At 36.6% G+C, this 12,205-nt stretch overlaps 2 protein-coding genes and 1 long non-coding RNA gene across 4 annotated transcripts; 1 reads left to right on the forward strand and 2 right to left on the reverse strand.

Annotated features, from left to right (window-relative positions):
- Positions 1-254: 254 nt before the first annotated feature.
- On the reverse strand, positions 255-10,290 carry LOC129302932 (senescence-associated carboxylesterase 101-like). Of its 2 annotated transcripts, none has more exons than XM_054941855.1 (4): positions 10,105-10,290; positions 9,691-10,018; positions 8,793-9,590; positions 255-1,254 (listed from the first exon to the last, which is right to left on the reverse strand). In XM_054941855.1, the coding sequence occupies exons 1-4, from the start codon at positions 10,122-10,124 to the stop codon at positions 427-429; spliced, it is 1,974 nt and encodes a 657-aa protein (XP_054797830.1). In that variant the 5' UTR covers positions 10,125-10,290; the 3' UTR covers positions 255-426. The 2 variants fall into 2 exon arrangements, with proteins under 2 accessions (XP_054797830.1, XP_054797831.1); XM_054941856.1 differs by having other exon boundaries at positions 255-1,251; positions 10,105-10,289.
- Positions 2,190-5,550, reverse strand: LOC129302943 (uncharacterized). Its single transcript, XR_008591343.1, has 2 exons — positions 3,359-5,550; positions 2,190-3,256 (listed from the first exon to the last, which is right to left on the reverse strand). It is a non-coding gene; the product is annotated as an uncharacterized LOC129302943 (long non-coding RNA).
- Positions 10,291-11,218: 928 nt separating the features above from the next.
- On the forward strand, positions 11,219-12,187 carry LOC129302940 (glutathione S-transferase U17-like). Its single transcript, XM_054941866.1, has 2 exons — positions 11,219-11,597; positions 11,686-12,187. Exons 1-2 carry the CDS (start codon positions 11,274-11,276, stop codon positions 12,049-12,051), a joined length of 690 nt encoding a protein of 229 aa, XP_054797841.1. The 5' UTR covers positions 11,219-11,273; the 3' UTR covers positions 12,052-12,187.
- Positions 12,188-12,205: the final 18 nt, after the last annotated feature.

Below are 12,205 nucleotides of genomic sequence, written 5' to 3' on the forward strand. Positions count from 1 at the left end.
TATTAAATATGGACATCTTTTTCAATAAAGATTTAAACATTGATTCATCACATTGCAAAGAACTAACCTCTTTCACTAGCTTTAACTCCATTGGTGAGATGCAAATAATTTATTTAAGCGATATTTTGTTATATTTTATTTTATTTTATTTTAATAAGGACACGAAGGTTATGTACTTATATTTCAATTTTTGATATAATTTTTCTCATTGTTTTTTGCCCCCATATTTAAGATCTTTCCATGACAATAAGAAATGAAAGAACAAAAGCTAAAATAGTACTAGAATTCTTAGCCTGACGCTCATTATTGTCCCAAAATAACAAAGCATATAACAGAAGTCGGAAGTAGAACCACTAAATGGGATCCTAATTTATTTTTGAAGTTTTGGTCAGAACTGAGGAGAGGGTTTGAGTGCTGAGAGGCTGGTTAAGGCAATAAGGGAAAATCGTAAAGACCCTCAGCATACAGCTCCCAGTTGGCTGGATCCCTCATGAAGTTGGCAAGCCTGGACTCATATGAAGTTCCCATGATTTCAGTGTACTGGTTCCACCAACGCATATAGCTGCTTTTCTTCAAGAAAATGTCTGGGGACACTTTGTACTTCCTCAGCAACCCATACACGTAATTCTCAAACTGTCGCAGTTTCTGCCTTTCCTCTTGCTTCTCCCCTTCCCTGCTAAACAATTTCCTGCATGAAATGAGAGCCTCTTCCACATGCGCCCAAAAGCAAGAATCTACAGTCAATAAATTTTCCACATTCTGTTTACTTCTCGACTCGGGATTTTTCTCATCTTCCAACCACATCTCTAGCTTCTTATAATGCTCAGATCTTCCGCAATTCATATAGTTATCTCTGTGACCATCTCCGTAGTACTGAGCAATGTCTAATGGTTCCACCATCCGCCTATAATAAGTACCAGCATAAAGCCATTTGGTACGAAATGCAGCGCCTTCTTTCTGGGGCTGCCTCGTTGCCTCCTCGACCATGTCTTTCCAGTAATTGTTGAGGATTTTGACGAACGTGACAACGTCTTCGTCCCCAGGAGACCTACGCTTTCCATTAATGGGCTTGTAACTGTCGTAGTACCCTGTCCTCCGATTCTTACTATTCTTCTTGTACCATTCCATATTTGTCATATCTATTTCCATTTCAACAAGTTTCCTCCCGGGGACAAACCATTTCCGCTTCTTCAGAATCCACTGACGTTCTTCTGTTTCCAAGTATTCTACCAATTTCTTCATATCCATATTCTGCTACAACAAATTGAAAATCTAGCGATCAGAAAAAAGTTGGATTTCCCTTTTTAAACAAATATATATATATATATATATATATTGTTCAACGCTCTTCACATTAAATCTTTTAGAATCACACTTCCACCCAAAAAAAAAAAAAATCTTTAAAAATCACACAATCGGGCGGGTGCTCATTAGACCTGTGCCTTTCATTTTATCTCAAAAGGATCTCAACTGTTCATTTTAAATTGATTTTTAAATATTTTAAATATTATATCTCAAAATAAGAATTTATAAAAATTACAAAAAAATCATATTAAAATTGTATTGTCTTCCGTGCTCACTAGATCATTTAGATTTAATTTTTATTTTTTTATTTTTTTATTTTATATTTATTAAAATAAAAATTTATAAAAATTATAAGACTTTAATAAATTTGTTCATCACTAACTTGATTCATAATGACTTAATCTTGACAATTCAATTTAATGTTAAAAATTTATCAATTTTTTATAAATTAATTATTTAATTTAAATATACTCTAAATGTGAAGTACAGATGTATATAAGAGTTTGGTCTGACACATGGATTCCAGGTTTTCCTGCTGCTGTCGCTACTGATAAAAATCTAAAGATGGCAGATTTAATTTCAAATCGGGCTTAGAACTAAATTCCTCTTCAGGCCTCTGCTACTTAGGATACAATAGATAATATCAAAAAAATTTAACTCTTTGACCATAATACTATATTAAAAAAATATTTATCTTAAAATAATTTTTATCTTTTATTTGAAATTGATTTTTAGTATTCTAAAATTATATTTGTTAAAATAAAAATTTATAAAAATTATAAAAATACATTGGTCTACTTAGAGTACATTTAAATAGTTAGTTTATAAAATTATAAAAAAATAGTTTTAAATTGAAATGCCCAGATTATATTTAAAAAAGAAAAAACAGCAGAAAATCCTTCCTTGAAAAAGGAGCAAACAGAGTCTACAAAGCCTAGACAGAAAGCAAAACAGATCATAAAACAGCAAGAAAAGTCATAAGCCAATGTGGCAGAGACCTAAAACAAAGAAAACAAAACCAAGCCACAAAGTCAACCAATGCCTTCTCTATCTCTGCTCAGCACAATATGCTGGCAAGATGATTGAAGATGATCTGAGTCCTTAGCAATAATAGCTGCAAGAGGGCGTGGTGGGCCGGAAACCTACCCATTTGAATCCACTCCTTTTAAAGAAGAGGCTCTAACTAGTTAGCAACAGAGTTCCCACCCCATTTGATAAACGAGAAAGAGAGAAAATGCAAGGACTCAAGAGTGATCAACATATCTTCTAGTAACCCATGAAAGGACCAAGAGCAATAGATTACATCTTTATGCATAATATAGCTCGAAAAAGCTCAAGACGATCAAATTCAATAATGACTTTGCTTCTGTTGAAGTCAGACGCTAGATGAATTGCCTTCCTACAACCTAAAAGTTCAGACAAGAAACTTGAATTCACATCAACAAGCTCTCTCCATCCCCTTAGAAACATGCCAAAGCCATCCCTAGCAATGACACCGATTGTAGCCTTGTTAGTAACACGCGAGAAAGCTCCACCACTACTGATTTTTATGGTCCCAAATTTTAGAGGTGTCCAAGCAGAGTTGAAAGTCTCAGTAGCAGAAGAAATAAAGGGCTCATAATGGTTACTCTTCCAATATTCCTCTACACCAGCATTAGTTGAACAAATAACGTGAGATGGATTTAATGCAGCAGTATTGAAAACTGATGCAAATCTGGTCTTCCTTACATATGTTCCAACATAAACACGGCATGTAAGGCTTATCATAATCATCAATTAGATTATTATCCTCCAGAAAAAAGCAGCACCGGTTTTCAAAAGAAGACACGCATTGGATCCATGATTAATGTCAGGGGCGAGCCACACCATATTTCCCTTGACCATTCACAAAGTAGTAATAAATGCTCTATGGTCTCCAAATGAAATTTGCAAATCGGACATAGAGGATCCGCTGCACATTTGCCAGAGAACAGAGCCTCCTTAGTCATAATAGCACATTCAACGCACTCCACAGAAAGTGCCTGACTTTAAGATGAATTTTCAAATTCCAAACCTGCTTCTAAAGAATCATTGGGAACCCTGAGGACGTGCTTGGAGCTGTCCTGATCATAGGATGCTGATGCGCGTACTCCAGTGTATACCTAAGTTTAGGGGAATATTTACCATTTTTTCACCTATCCAAACACCATTAGCGGAGAGATGCTCAGGAATAAGAATTTTTTGGCTTTTTGACCACAATACTCTATCTAACCTTCTTCCCACCCTCAAATATCCTATTTGAGCTAGTTCTATGGGAGTAATGTTAAGCTTTTCTTTTTCCTTTTTTTTTGGGGGGGGGGAGCCTTTAGGTTCAAACTTATAAGCTTGTTTGACATTAAATACGTGTTGTTTAAGTTGGTTTGATGATGATAATCATACTGATATGGGTTAATCCAAAACCCTAGACTAGTTGAATGATGATTAGTGTGTTTTAAGGTTAAATTTAAGTTTAAGAAATGTAATGAGATGAGGATGATTAAGTTTAATGATTAAATCATGTGAGAGTATTAAGATTATGAGATTTATTAACTAATCCTATGATTAAGTTATGATTAGTGATTAAAAACTTGTATTAATGATAATTAGTATTGCATTGTATTGTGGTGTTAGCATTGTTGAAGGTGAAAGATCGCTTGTTTGACAAAATTTACATGCTAAAGGTAACCTCTGCTACTATGTTGTAGTGTGTGTCATGTGATTAGATATGTGTCTGCTTTTTATGATAATGCCTATTGAAGTATTATATGGGAAATGTATATCTATTGTTTGGAAACATTATTGATAGGGGGATGATAAATTTTATATGATTATCTTTGGAATGAAATTATGATTGTGGTGGAAAAATGGTTTACTATTAGCAGTTTTAGTTGTTCAGAGATCCTGCATGCATGTCATGTGCAGGTTTTATTAGAAGGGAGACTTATTATTGACATTTGAACTAGTGTTACATGGTATGCCCTCATTTAGACACAATGAGTGGCTTCTACAACTTGAACTGACTTACCTTTTGCTAGGTAGGTTAAGTGTCAAGCACAAAATTTGGTATATTAAGAAAGGAGGAAATAAGTTGCTAGTAATGCATCCATTGTTTGGTTTGCTTGCATATAAATTGTTTGAAGATATATTTTGTATGTCCACTTAGTGGACGCATAATTAGTTACATTACATGCATCATGACATAGTAGTATTAGTTACTAGGAATTAGTTACTAGGATCTTTGTATCTCTTTCCTTATGGTTAACATTTTTACAAAAGCAGGTCCAGCTAGAGAATCACTGAAGGCATAGTGGTAGTGTGTGGGACACTATGTCTTGTTAGGCCTCATTTAGATGTTAAATGTATAAATTGCCAACCATAAGGCTTGTATTGTGTACTTGAGCATATAAGCTCTTAATTTTTGATGAACATGTCTGGCGTTAGCCATGAGGTAGATTTTGATACTCATAGTTTCATTTGAATATAACTGACGTGTTAAAAAATGTTTAGAAGATGAGATTTACTTATAGTAATTTATGTTTAGTTATATATAAATTGTGTTGGGAGACTGTAATCCAACTATGAAAATTTTATGTGCATGAATAAATTGTTGAGTTGTAGATGTTGTTTGGATCATCAATGTTGTTGTCAAGTTGTTCACATAAGGCTATAAGCTTTAGTGCTAGTTTGTAAAGTGAAATGTTTGGAAGTCGGGTTTTGTGGCCCTTAATAGGTTTTGTGGATAAAAGTCCGATATGGAGGAAACACCTGAATCACCCAAATGAGACATTTATAGTGAGAATTATGTATGATTAAAATTCATAGTTACTATTCATTATGTCATAAGTATTATATGTGCACTTCCATCATTATGCATGGTTGTTTAACCGCAGCACACGACACAATGAGTTGTTGGTCGCAATTTACCTTCGCTATGATGTTTGTCGTGGTGCACCTATCGTTAGCCGCAATGAACAGCACAAATTTTCCAAAATTGCCCCTTTTGATATCTTTTGTGTCTAGAAAAGTCCCTTTGACACTTTTAGCCTTAAACAAAATTGTTTTGGACTTTTCTATACTTGGAAACCAAGTTTCACTCACATTTATGATTTATATCATTTTTTTGGATTTTAAACACTTGTATTTATACCATGATTTATAACATTTAGTACACTTTATTATTTAGGAAACTTTTAAATTATGATGGTAAACTTTATCCATTATGATCAATTCTTTTTACCATGATAAACTCCTTTCTACTAGAGTAGTCAGTTTAAAAATATTTTACTAAATTAAAAAAAAAATCAGTTTCTATCATGGTAAATCTTTATAAAATTAATTTAATTTTTAATTATCATAGTAGACTCATTTCTATCATGATAAAATTTTAAAAAAATAATTTTCATTCTTTTTATAATCATAAACTCTTTATCACCATGGTAAGGTTTGTAAAGTATCTCTTATTTTTTTAAAAATAATAAATACTTTTCTATCATGATAAGTATTTCACAAGCGGTGCTTTATGTTAATTAAAATTATTTTAAAATAAATTGATTAAAAATTTTAAAGGGTTACAATTTGATCTTCCTAAGAGAAGGAAGTTCCTCTGTGTTCCTTGGGAACATACACCTCCCAAGCCTATTTAAATGGAATGGGTATGTTGGCAGCTCCAGCGCGTGAAAAGGGCATAGGTACAACGAACCATCATGATTGGTGGGGAAAAAGGAGCGAGGTTCATCCTTAAAGAAAAAAAAACGTAATGATAATGATTCAACCAACGAGTTAGAAAAGGGCTACATTTAGCAACTTGACTCAAATCATAAACACAAGAAGCCAAAACACAATATGTACTAGAAGCGCACGTAGGACTTGAGAAAAGCAAGAGTGTTCAAACCTTATGAATCGAAAAAGAATAATGAGAATCAGAAAACAATACAAAACTTGGAGACAAAGATACCCTACAAATAGAAATCAGTACAAGGAAAGCTTGGTTTACCTTATTGATAGGGGAAGATGATGAAGCCATTACAGACAAAGAGTCGGAAAGATTGAGAGAAGTTTGTCAGAGAGCAAAGAAATTCAGAGACTCAGGTAAAAGTAAAGTAAAAGAGTGGCTTAAGCTTAAATGAAGTCCTGGAGACCCAAGCGAGCAAAGCACTTAGGGAAATGATGGTTGTACTTTGGGAAAGTGCGCAAATTAATCATTACCCACACATGAGTATGACATGTGGCCAGAAATTTAAAGCCCTGTTTGTTACAAGATATTAAATTTTATGAGATCGAGACTGAGACTAAGAATAAGCTTTAAAATTATATTTAATATGATATAGGGTTAAAAAAAATAAGACTCAAGTTTAACCACAAAAAATAATTAAAAGTTAATATTGCCCTCATCTTCTCCATCATCATCCTCACCAGTGAACATCATCATCCTCACCGGCGAACATCATCATCCCCACTATTGAAGCATATTTTCATTTGTAGAAAGCCAAAAAAAAAAAAAATCAAACAAGAACAAGAACGCAATGACATCGAACAAGAATGCACAGAGCCCAACCTAAAAAAATTCATACATCCCTTTTTCGAAGAGCAAACATAGCAACGCAACTCATGGATCTAGGATTGAAGATGGCGTTATGGCTAAATCAGAATCAAAAAATTGATTTCATGAACCCCTGATGAGGAACCCAACTTAATGAACCCAGAATCAAACGAGAAACGATGATGAGGAACGATGATGAACCAAGAAACGAATGACGGATGGCAAGGAATCTCTCAACCCCTGCCATCTCCGCTCCTATTTGCACTCGCGTCAACATCGTTGGTGGAGGGTGGCTCTGTCTTTATCTCCCCTTGCTCTTGTTCCACCCCTATCACACTACGGCGATGACGGCCATCCTTGTCATCGCCAAAGTCATCTTTCATGGAGGAGTATGTGAGGTTAAGGATGATGACGGAGATCCTGTGTGTAATGACAGAGGAGGAGTAATCATGGTTTCAAGAAGGGAATGAGTCTAATTGGCCAACTTTTTTATGAGGGCATTTCAGTGATGAAATTTTCAATCCCAGGATTGAAATTGCAGTACTAAGGGAGGTGTTAATGGATATTCCTATCAAGATGGGATTGGGTTTGAAAATAAATTTACTATTACCACCTACCAAACATAAAAAATTGGCATTCTCCAAGCTCAAACCCAGTCCCACTTAGCCAGTCCCACATACCAAATGGGCCTTAAGGATTATCTAAAATGTGTGCAGACATTTCTCTCCCTTGATGCTAAAACGTCACGCACGAGGGGGTGGGCAATTCTTTGGCCTAGTTTTGGCGCCCCTAAGAGAGAGGGATTGGCCGAAGCCGAAACCAATTCCATAGGGTAAGAGCCCATCGATTAACTTGCTTCATTAAAATTAAGCGGAACGTTGAGTTTAAGGGCCTCACAACCTGTTCTCACTCACTCACCATAACCCGAGATATATAGTGCATTAGCCCAAGTCTCTCCACATGATGAGGCGCGCCCTCAACTAGATGATGGCACAGATAGTTGTCTCCTCCTTTCAAGCGCTAGAATTCAAGTTTGAAAGAGCATGCTACTGCTCTTCTTTATAAACAAGGGCAAGCGTGTAACTCAAGAGCTCTCAATACTCTGCTCAATCAATTTTCTGATTTTGATTTAGCGGCAATGCTTTATTCATATTGGCTTAGGCTCCCTAGGCTAATAAACACCAATTGTACCTGCACACTAGACACTAGAAATGCAATTGATCCTTGTTTGCTGGTTGGCATACAACTAGTTTCTCATATTTCTCAGGCACTCCAAGAAAATTGAAGCAAAAGATCTTGGAAACTCACACAGTCGTTTAAGTTAATACAAGAAAAAAATGAGTTTTTGATTTTGCTTACACTTTTTTATTTTTAGAAACCACTTTTCAAAAAATATTAGGAGAATTACATTCAAGTTTCACTCAATATAATTAATTCCTCCTAAATCTATTGTATTTTTTTTTTTAATAATGAACGGTGCTATTTTAAAGAAATAGAAGAGAAATGGAGCTAAAAGAATTGGGGACACCTCACACCCCTGAGAATAGGTGATGAGGGTGAAAATTGAAGACAATAACTTACAATAGCTAAATGTAAAGTGTTATGGTGGAAGAATGAAAACAATTCTCCCATTTTTTTTAAATAAAAATAAAATAATTTTAGAAATCAAGTGAATTTAAAATAGCCATTCCAACAAATTATTTTATTTTATTTTTAAATTTGAAAGAACAGAGCTTGTTGGAGTTGGCTTCCCGCAGTAAGAAAATACCGCAAGTCCGGAAATTTGATAATTTTTCAAAATATATATTAATTGTATCCTTAAAATTTAATATCAGATTTTGCAATGAATACGCATGCAAGGGAAAACGCATTGGTAGGAAATAGGAATTACTAGGAAAAAAGTACGAGAAGCTTGTGTTAGACTGGCTACCTTGTCGCCTTGCGTGCTTAGTGCTAGTGCCGCCTCCATTGGTTCTCCGGCAGCCGACGTTCTGCCTTTCTCTGTAAGCCTGTGGATCCTTTGTTGTGCAGGAGCCTTTTTGTAAACCAACTTTAAAATGCCTGAAGTAAAGAAAAGGACCGGCTTGCATACAATAAAAGAAATAAGGGAGAAAACTAGGTTTGGTAAGGAAGTGAAAATAGGAGACAGCAAAACGTGCGGTGCCCTTTTCCTGCATATTGCATCGCTTTGCGCAGCAGGAGATCCCTTCTCCTGCAATTCTGCAAATCCTAGTTTATGCAACTGCAAATCGAGGCTTTTTTGCAGTAAATTATGGTAAGAGATGTTGCAAGCTGTGGAGTCTTTGCAGGTTGCATTACGCTCCAGATTTTCCACTACGTATCCATAACCTGGACTTTTGAATCCTTCCTTCATCGGACGCATTGCCTCCAGCAGCTTCTTAATAGAAGCAGGGCTCTCCACGCACGCAGAGCCATGATCAGAACATAAGAGATATATTCCGAAGGGCTCGTACAAAGTGGTGGAAGTCAACGAGAAAGGAAGCGGGTCCTCGCGAGACACTACATGCAGAAAGCAAGAGTTCCACCTGTAGCTTCGACGCACAGCTTGTTGCAGGTTTTGGTCACCAATAAGTGGAGAACCAAAGGTGATGCAGAGTGGATGCTTATCGCGTGGATTCACGGTATCAAAGAGCCATAAAGTGAAAAGAGAAGCAATTGATCCTCCAACCCCATGCCCTGTAACAATTAATGGTTTCTCGACATCCACCTGCATTTAACAAAAATCCACTTTTAACAGTTTAAAGTCGTCATAAGTCCTCACAGACCCACTGGCTTACCTAAAGATGAGTAGTCGAAGAATTACATACCTGGGATTTTAGTCGATGAAGCATTCGGTGATTTCTATCAAATAGGGAAATTGCAGATCGATTAAGATAGAACGGGGGGTTTCTCTCGGAAAAGAGAAATTGGAATGGGTTGTCAGAGAGGTCCGCTGAAGGAAGCAAATCGGGCTGAACATGAGTTTGGGGAGTCACAAAAGCTAACAGGGTCAAATCTGATTCATTGGTGACTTTTTTCCAGAGAAGTTCGCCGTTTGAATTGTTCTCAGCGTACAGGTCGGCGATAAGCTTCCATGAAGAGGAGAGAAGACCAGAGCTCGCCATAAAACATGCAGATTCCACTCCACTGCTGCATCTGCAATAAAAAAGAACAAGAAACAACTTGAAACTGAAGTAGGTTACTGTTGTAAGAAAACGGAATCAAAATTGTCATTCGCATACATTGGAGTTGGAAGATTCATCCTGAATATGCACAGACTTCACAGGAGTAACTCGGAAGGGGATATCCACTGATCGAACTCCCAACGGAGATGAGATGTTGTTTGGTTGATTTCCAATTAATCAGCTGATAGTTGCTTTGGAAGCTCAGCGGGAATCAGGTAGAAATGGTGTGTGGGGCAGTGAATTGTGTGAAGTATGGAACTTCCGATTCAATACGCGTCTCCAAGACAAAAAGGCGCGTTTGGCTTAACAAAATGCAAAGGGAAAATTAGTGAGAAGTCTTACATTGCTGTCAAATTCCAAATTCAAATCTTGTACAGTTACAATTTGATAAATAAAAATGATAATTTAACATTAAATTTACATCCAAATTATTATTTTCTTTTATCAATTTTTTATTTTCTTTTAATAAGTTATAATTGTTCAGGATTTAAAATTTAAAAATATTTTATATATTTTATGAGATCTTTTAATAATTATAATTTTTATAAGAGACTTTGAAGTGATTTTTTTTTAAATAAAAACAATCGGCAGTTTAGAAGGCTTTGAAGTGATTTATTTAATATTCAACTCTTCTTTTTCCCTTCAAAGTCCCATTTCCCTATATGACGTTGGATGTTGTTTATAAGGCTTTTTGCAAGTGACGTTTATAAGTTTTGATCTAATCAATGGCACAATGTTTATAAGTTATAATCAATGGCACAATGGCACAATGTCCCATTTCCCTATATGTTGTTTATAAGTTATAAATTTTTGCAATGTTTATACATATATCTTTTAAGACAATTGTAATAACATTGTGCCATTGATTATTACAATCAAGTAGTACCCAAGTCCACATAATTAGAACGGTGACATGGCCTTCACGAAATTAATCACTACAATTAATGGTAACAAATACTGAATATTGAAAGCCTCGGTGTTTCCCTCTCAGCCATAAAACCCGCCAACGGCTCTTCCAGCTTTAGACTCCGCCATTAATGAAGTAGTCAAGCATGCCTCGTGCCACGTCATTGTTGTCCTCATTCATCCAACCATTAACTCCGTTCACACTATGCTGTACAATCCTGCCAAGCCCTTTCTAATTACTTTTCACTTTCATTCTTGTATTTATAGCATACTCCTCCAAGAACTACCTGCGTCGTCACTGTAACCTAAATCATACCACCATGTCCAAGGGAGAGGAAGTAGTGAAGCTTGTGGGTGCATGGCCAAGCCCCTTTGTGATGAGGGCCCGTATAGCCCTCAATATTAAGTCTGTGAGCTATGACTTCATTCAAGAGACGTTGGGATCCAAGAGCCAACTTCTGCTTCAGTCCAATCCTGTTCACAAGAAAATCCCAGTTCTGATTCATGCAGATAAGCCTGTTTGCGAGTCTCTGATTATTGTTGAGTACGTCGACGAGGTCTGGTCTTCTTCTCCTTCCATTCTTCCCTCTGATCCGTACGATCGTGCCATTGCTCGTTTCTGGGCTGCTTATCTTGACGAGAAGGTACGTATTTTCATTCTTCATCTTATACTCCCTCTAGACCATAATTAAGTGGTTCGTGAAATATTGTGTATTGTGTTTGATTGTGTAGTGGTTCCCTGCAATGAAATCCGTTGGGGGTGCAAAAGGGGATGAACAGAGGAAGGCTCTGATACAGCAATTAGAAGAAGGATTAGCATTAATGGAGAATGCTTATCACAGCATTAGCAAAGGCAAGCCCTTCTTTGGCGGTGACCGGGTCGGGTATCTGGACATTGCGTTCGGGTGCTTCCTCGGGTGGCTGAGGGTCACTGAGGCGCTTCTTGGGCTCAAATTGTTGGACCCGGCCAAGACACCAGGCCTCGCCCAATGGGCCGGAGCCTTCTGTGCTGATAATGCTGTCAAGCACGTGATGCCTGAAACTGACAAGCTTCTGGAGTTCGCCAAGCTACTTATGGCGAAAATGGCATCGAACTAGTTGAGTTGGACATTGATGCGTGGCTTATACGATCTCGTGTCTGTCGTTATCCTTAATGACTGAGGCTTTGAGTTTGTCTGCGTGTTGCCTCTTGTAATAAAATTTCGATTAATAACATTTTCTCATGCTGATCTTATTTTACTCGTCCATGTTG

The sequence above is a fragment of the Prosopis cineraria genome, unplaced genomic scaffold (assembly GCF_029017545.1).
Source record: "Prosopis cineraria cultivar Desert tree isolate PC_DT_omini unplaced genomic scaffold, ASM2901754v1 PC2, whole genome shotgun sequence".
NCBI lineage: Eukaryota > Viridiplantae > Streptophyta > Magnoliopsida > Fabales > Fabaceae > Prosopis > Prosopis cineraria.

Bases quoted from the DNA above. Each gene is read 5' to 3' on its own strand.
- LOC129302932 (XM_054941855.1), bottom strand. From the start codon at position 10,124: ATGAATCTTCCAACTCCAAT. The intron at 10,019-10,104 runs GTATGCGAATGA...TTTTTATTGCAG, and splicing joins ATGAATCTTCCAACTCCAAT to ATGCAGCAGTGGAGTGGAAT. The intron at 9,591-9,690 runs GTATGTAATTCT...TGTTAAATGCAG, and splicing joins TTCATCGACTAAAATCCCAG to GTGGATGTCGAGAAACCATT.
- LOC129302940 (XM_054941866.1), top strand. From the start codon at position 11,274: ATGTCCAAGGGAGAGGAAGTAGTGAAGCTTGTGGGTGCATGGCCAAGC. The intron at 11,598-11,685 runs GTACGTATTTTC...TTGATTGTGTAG, and splicing joins CTGCTTATCTTGACGAGAAG to TGGTTCCCTGCAATGAAATC.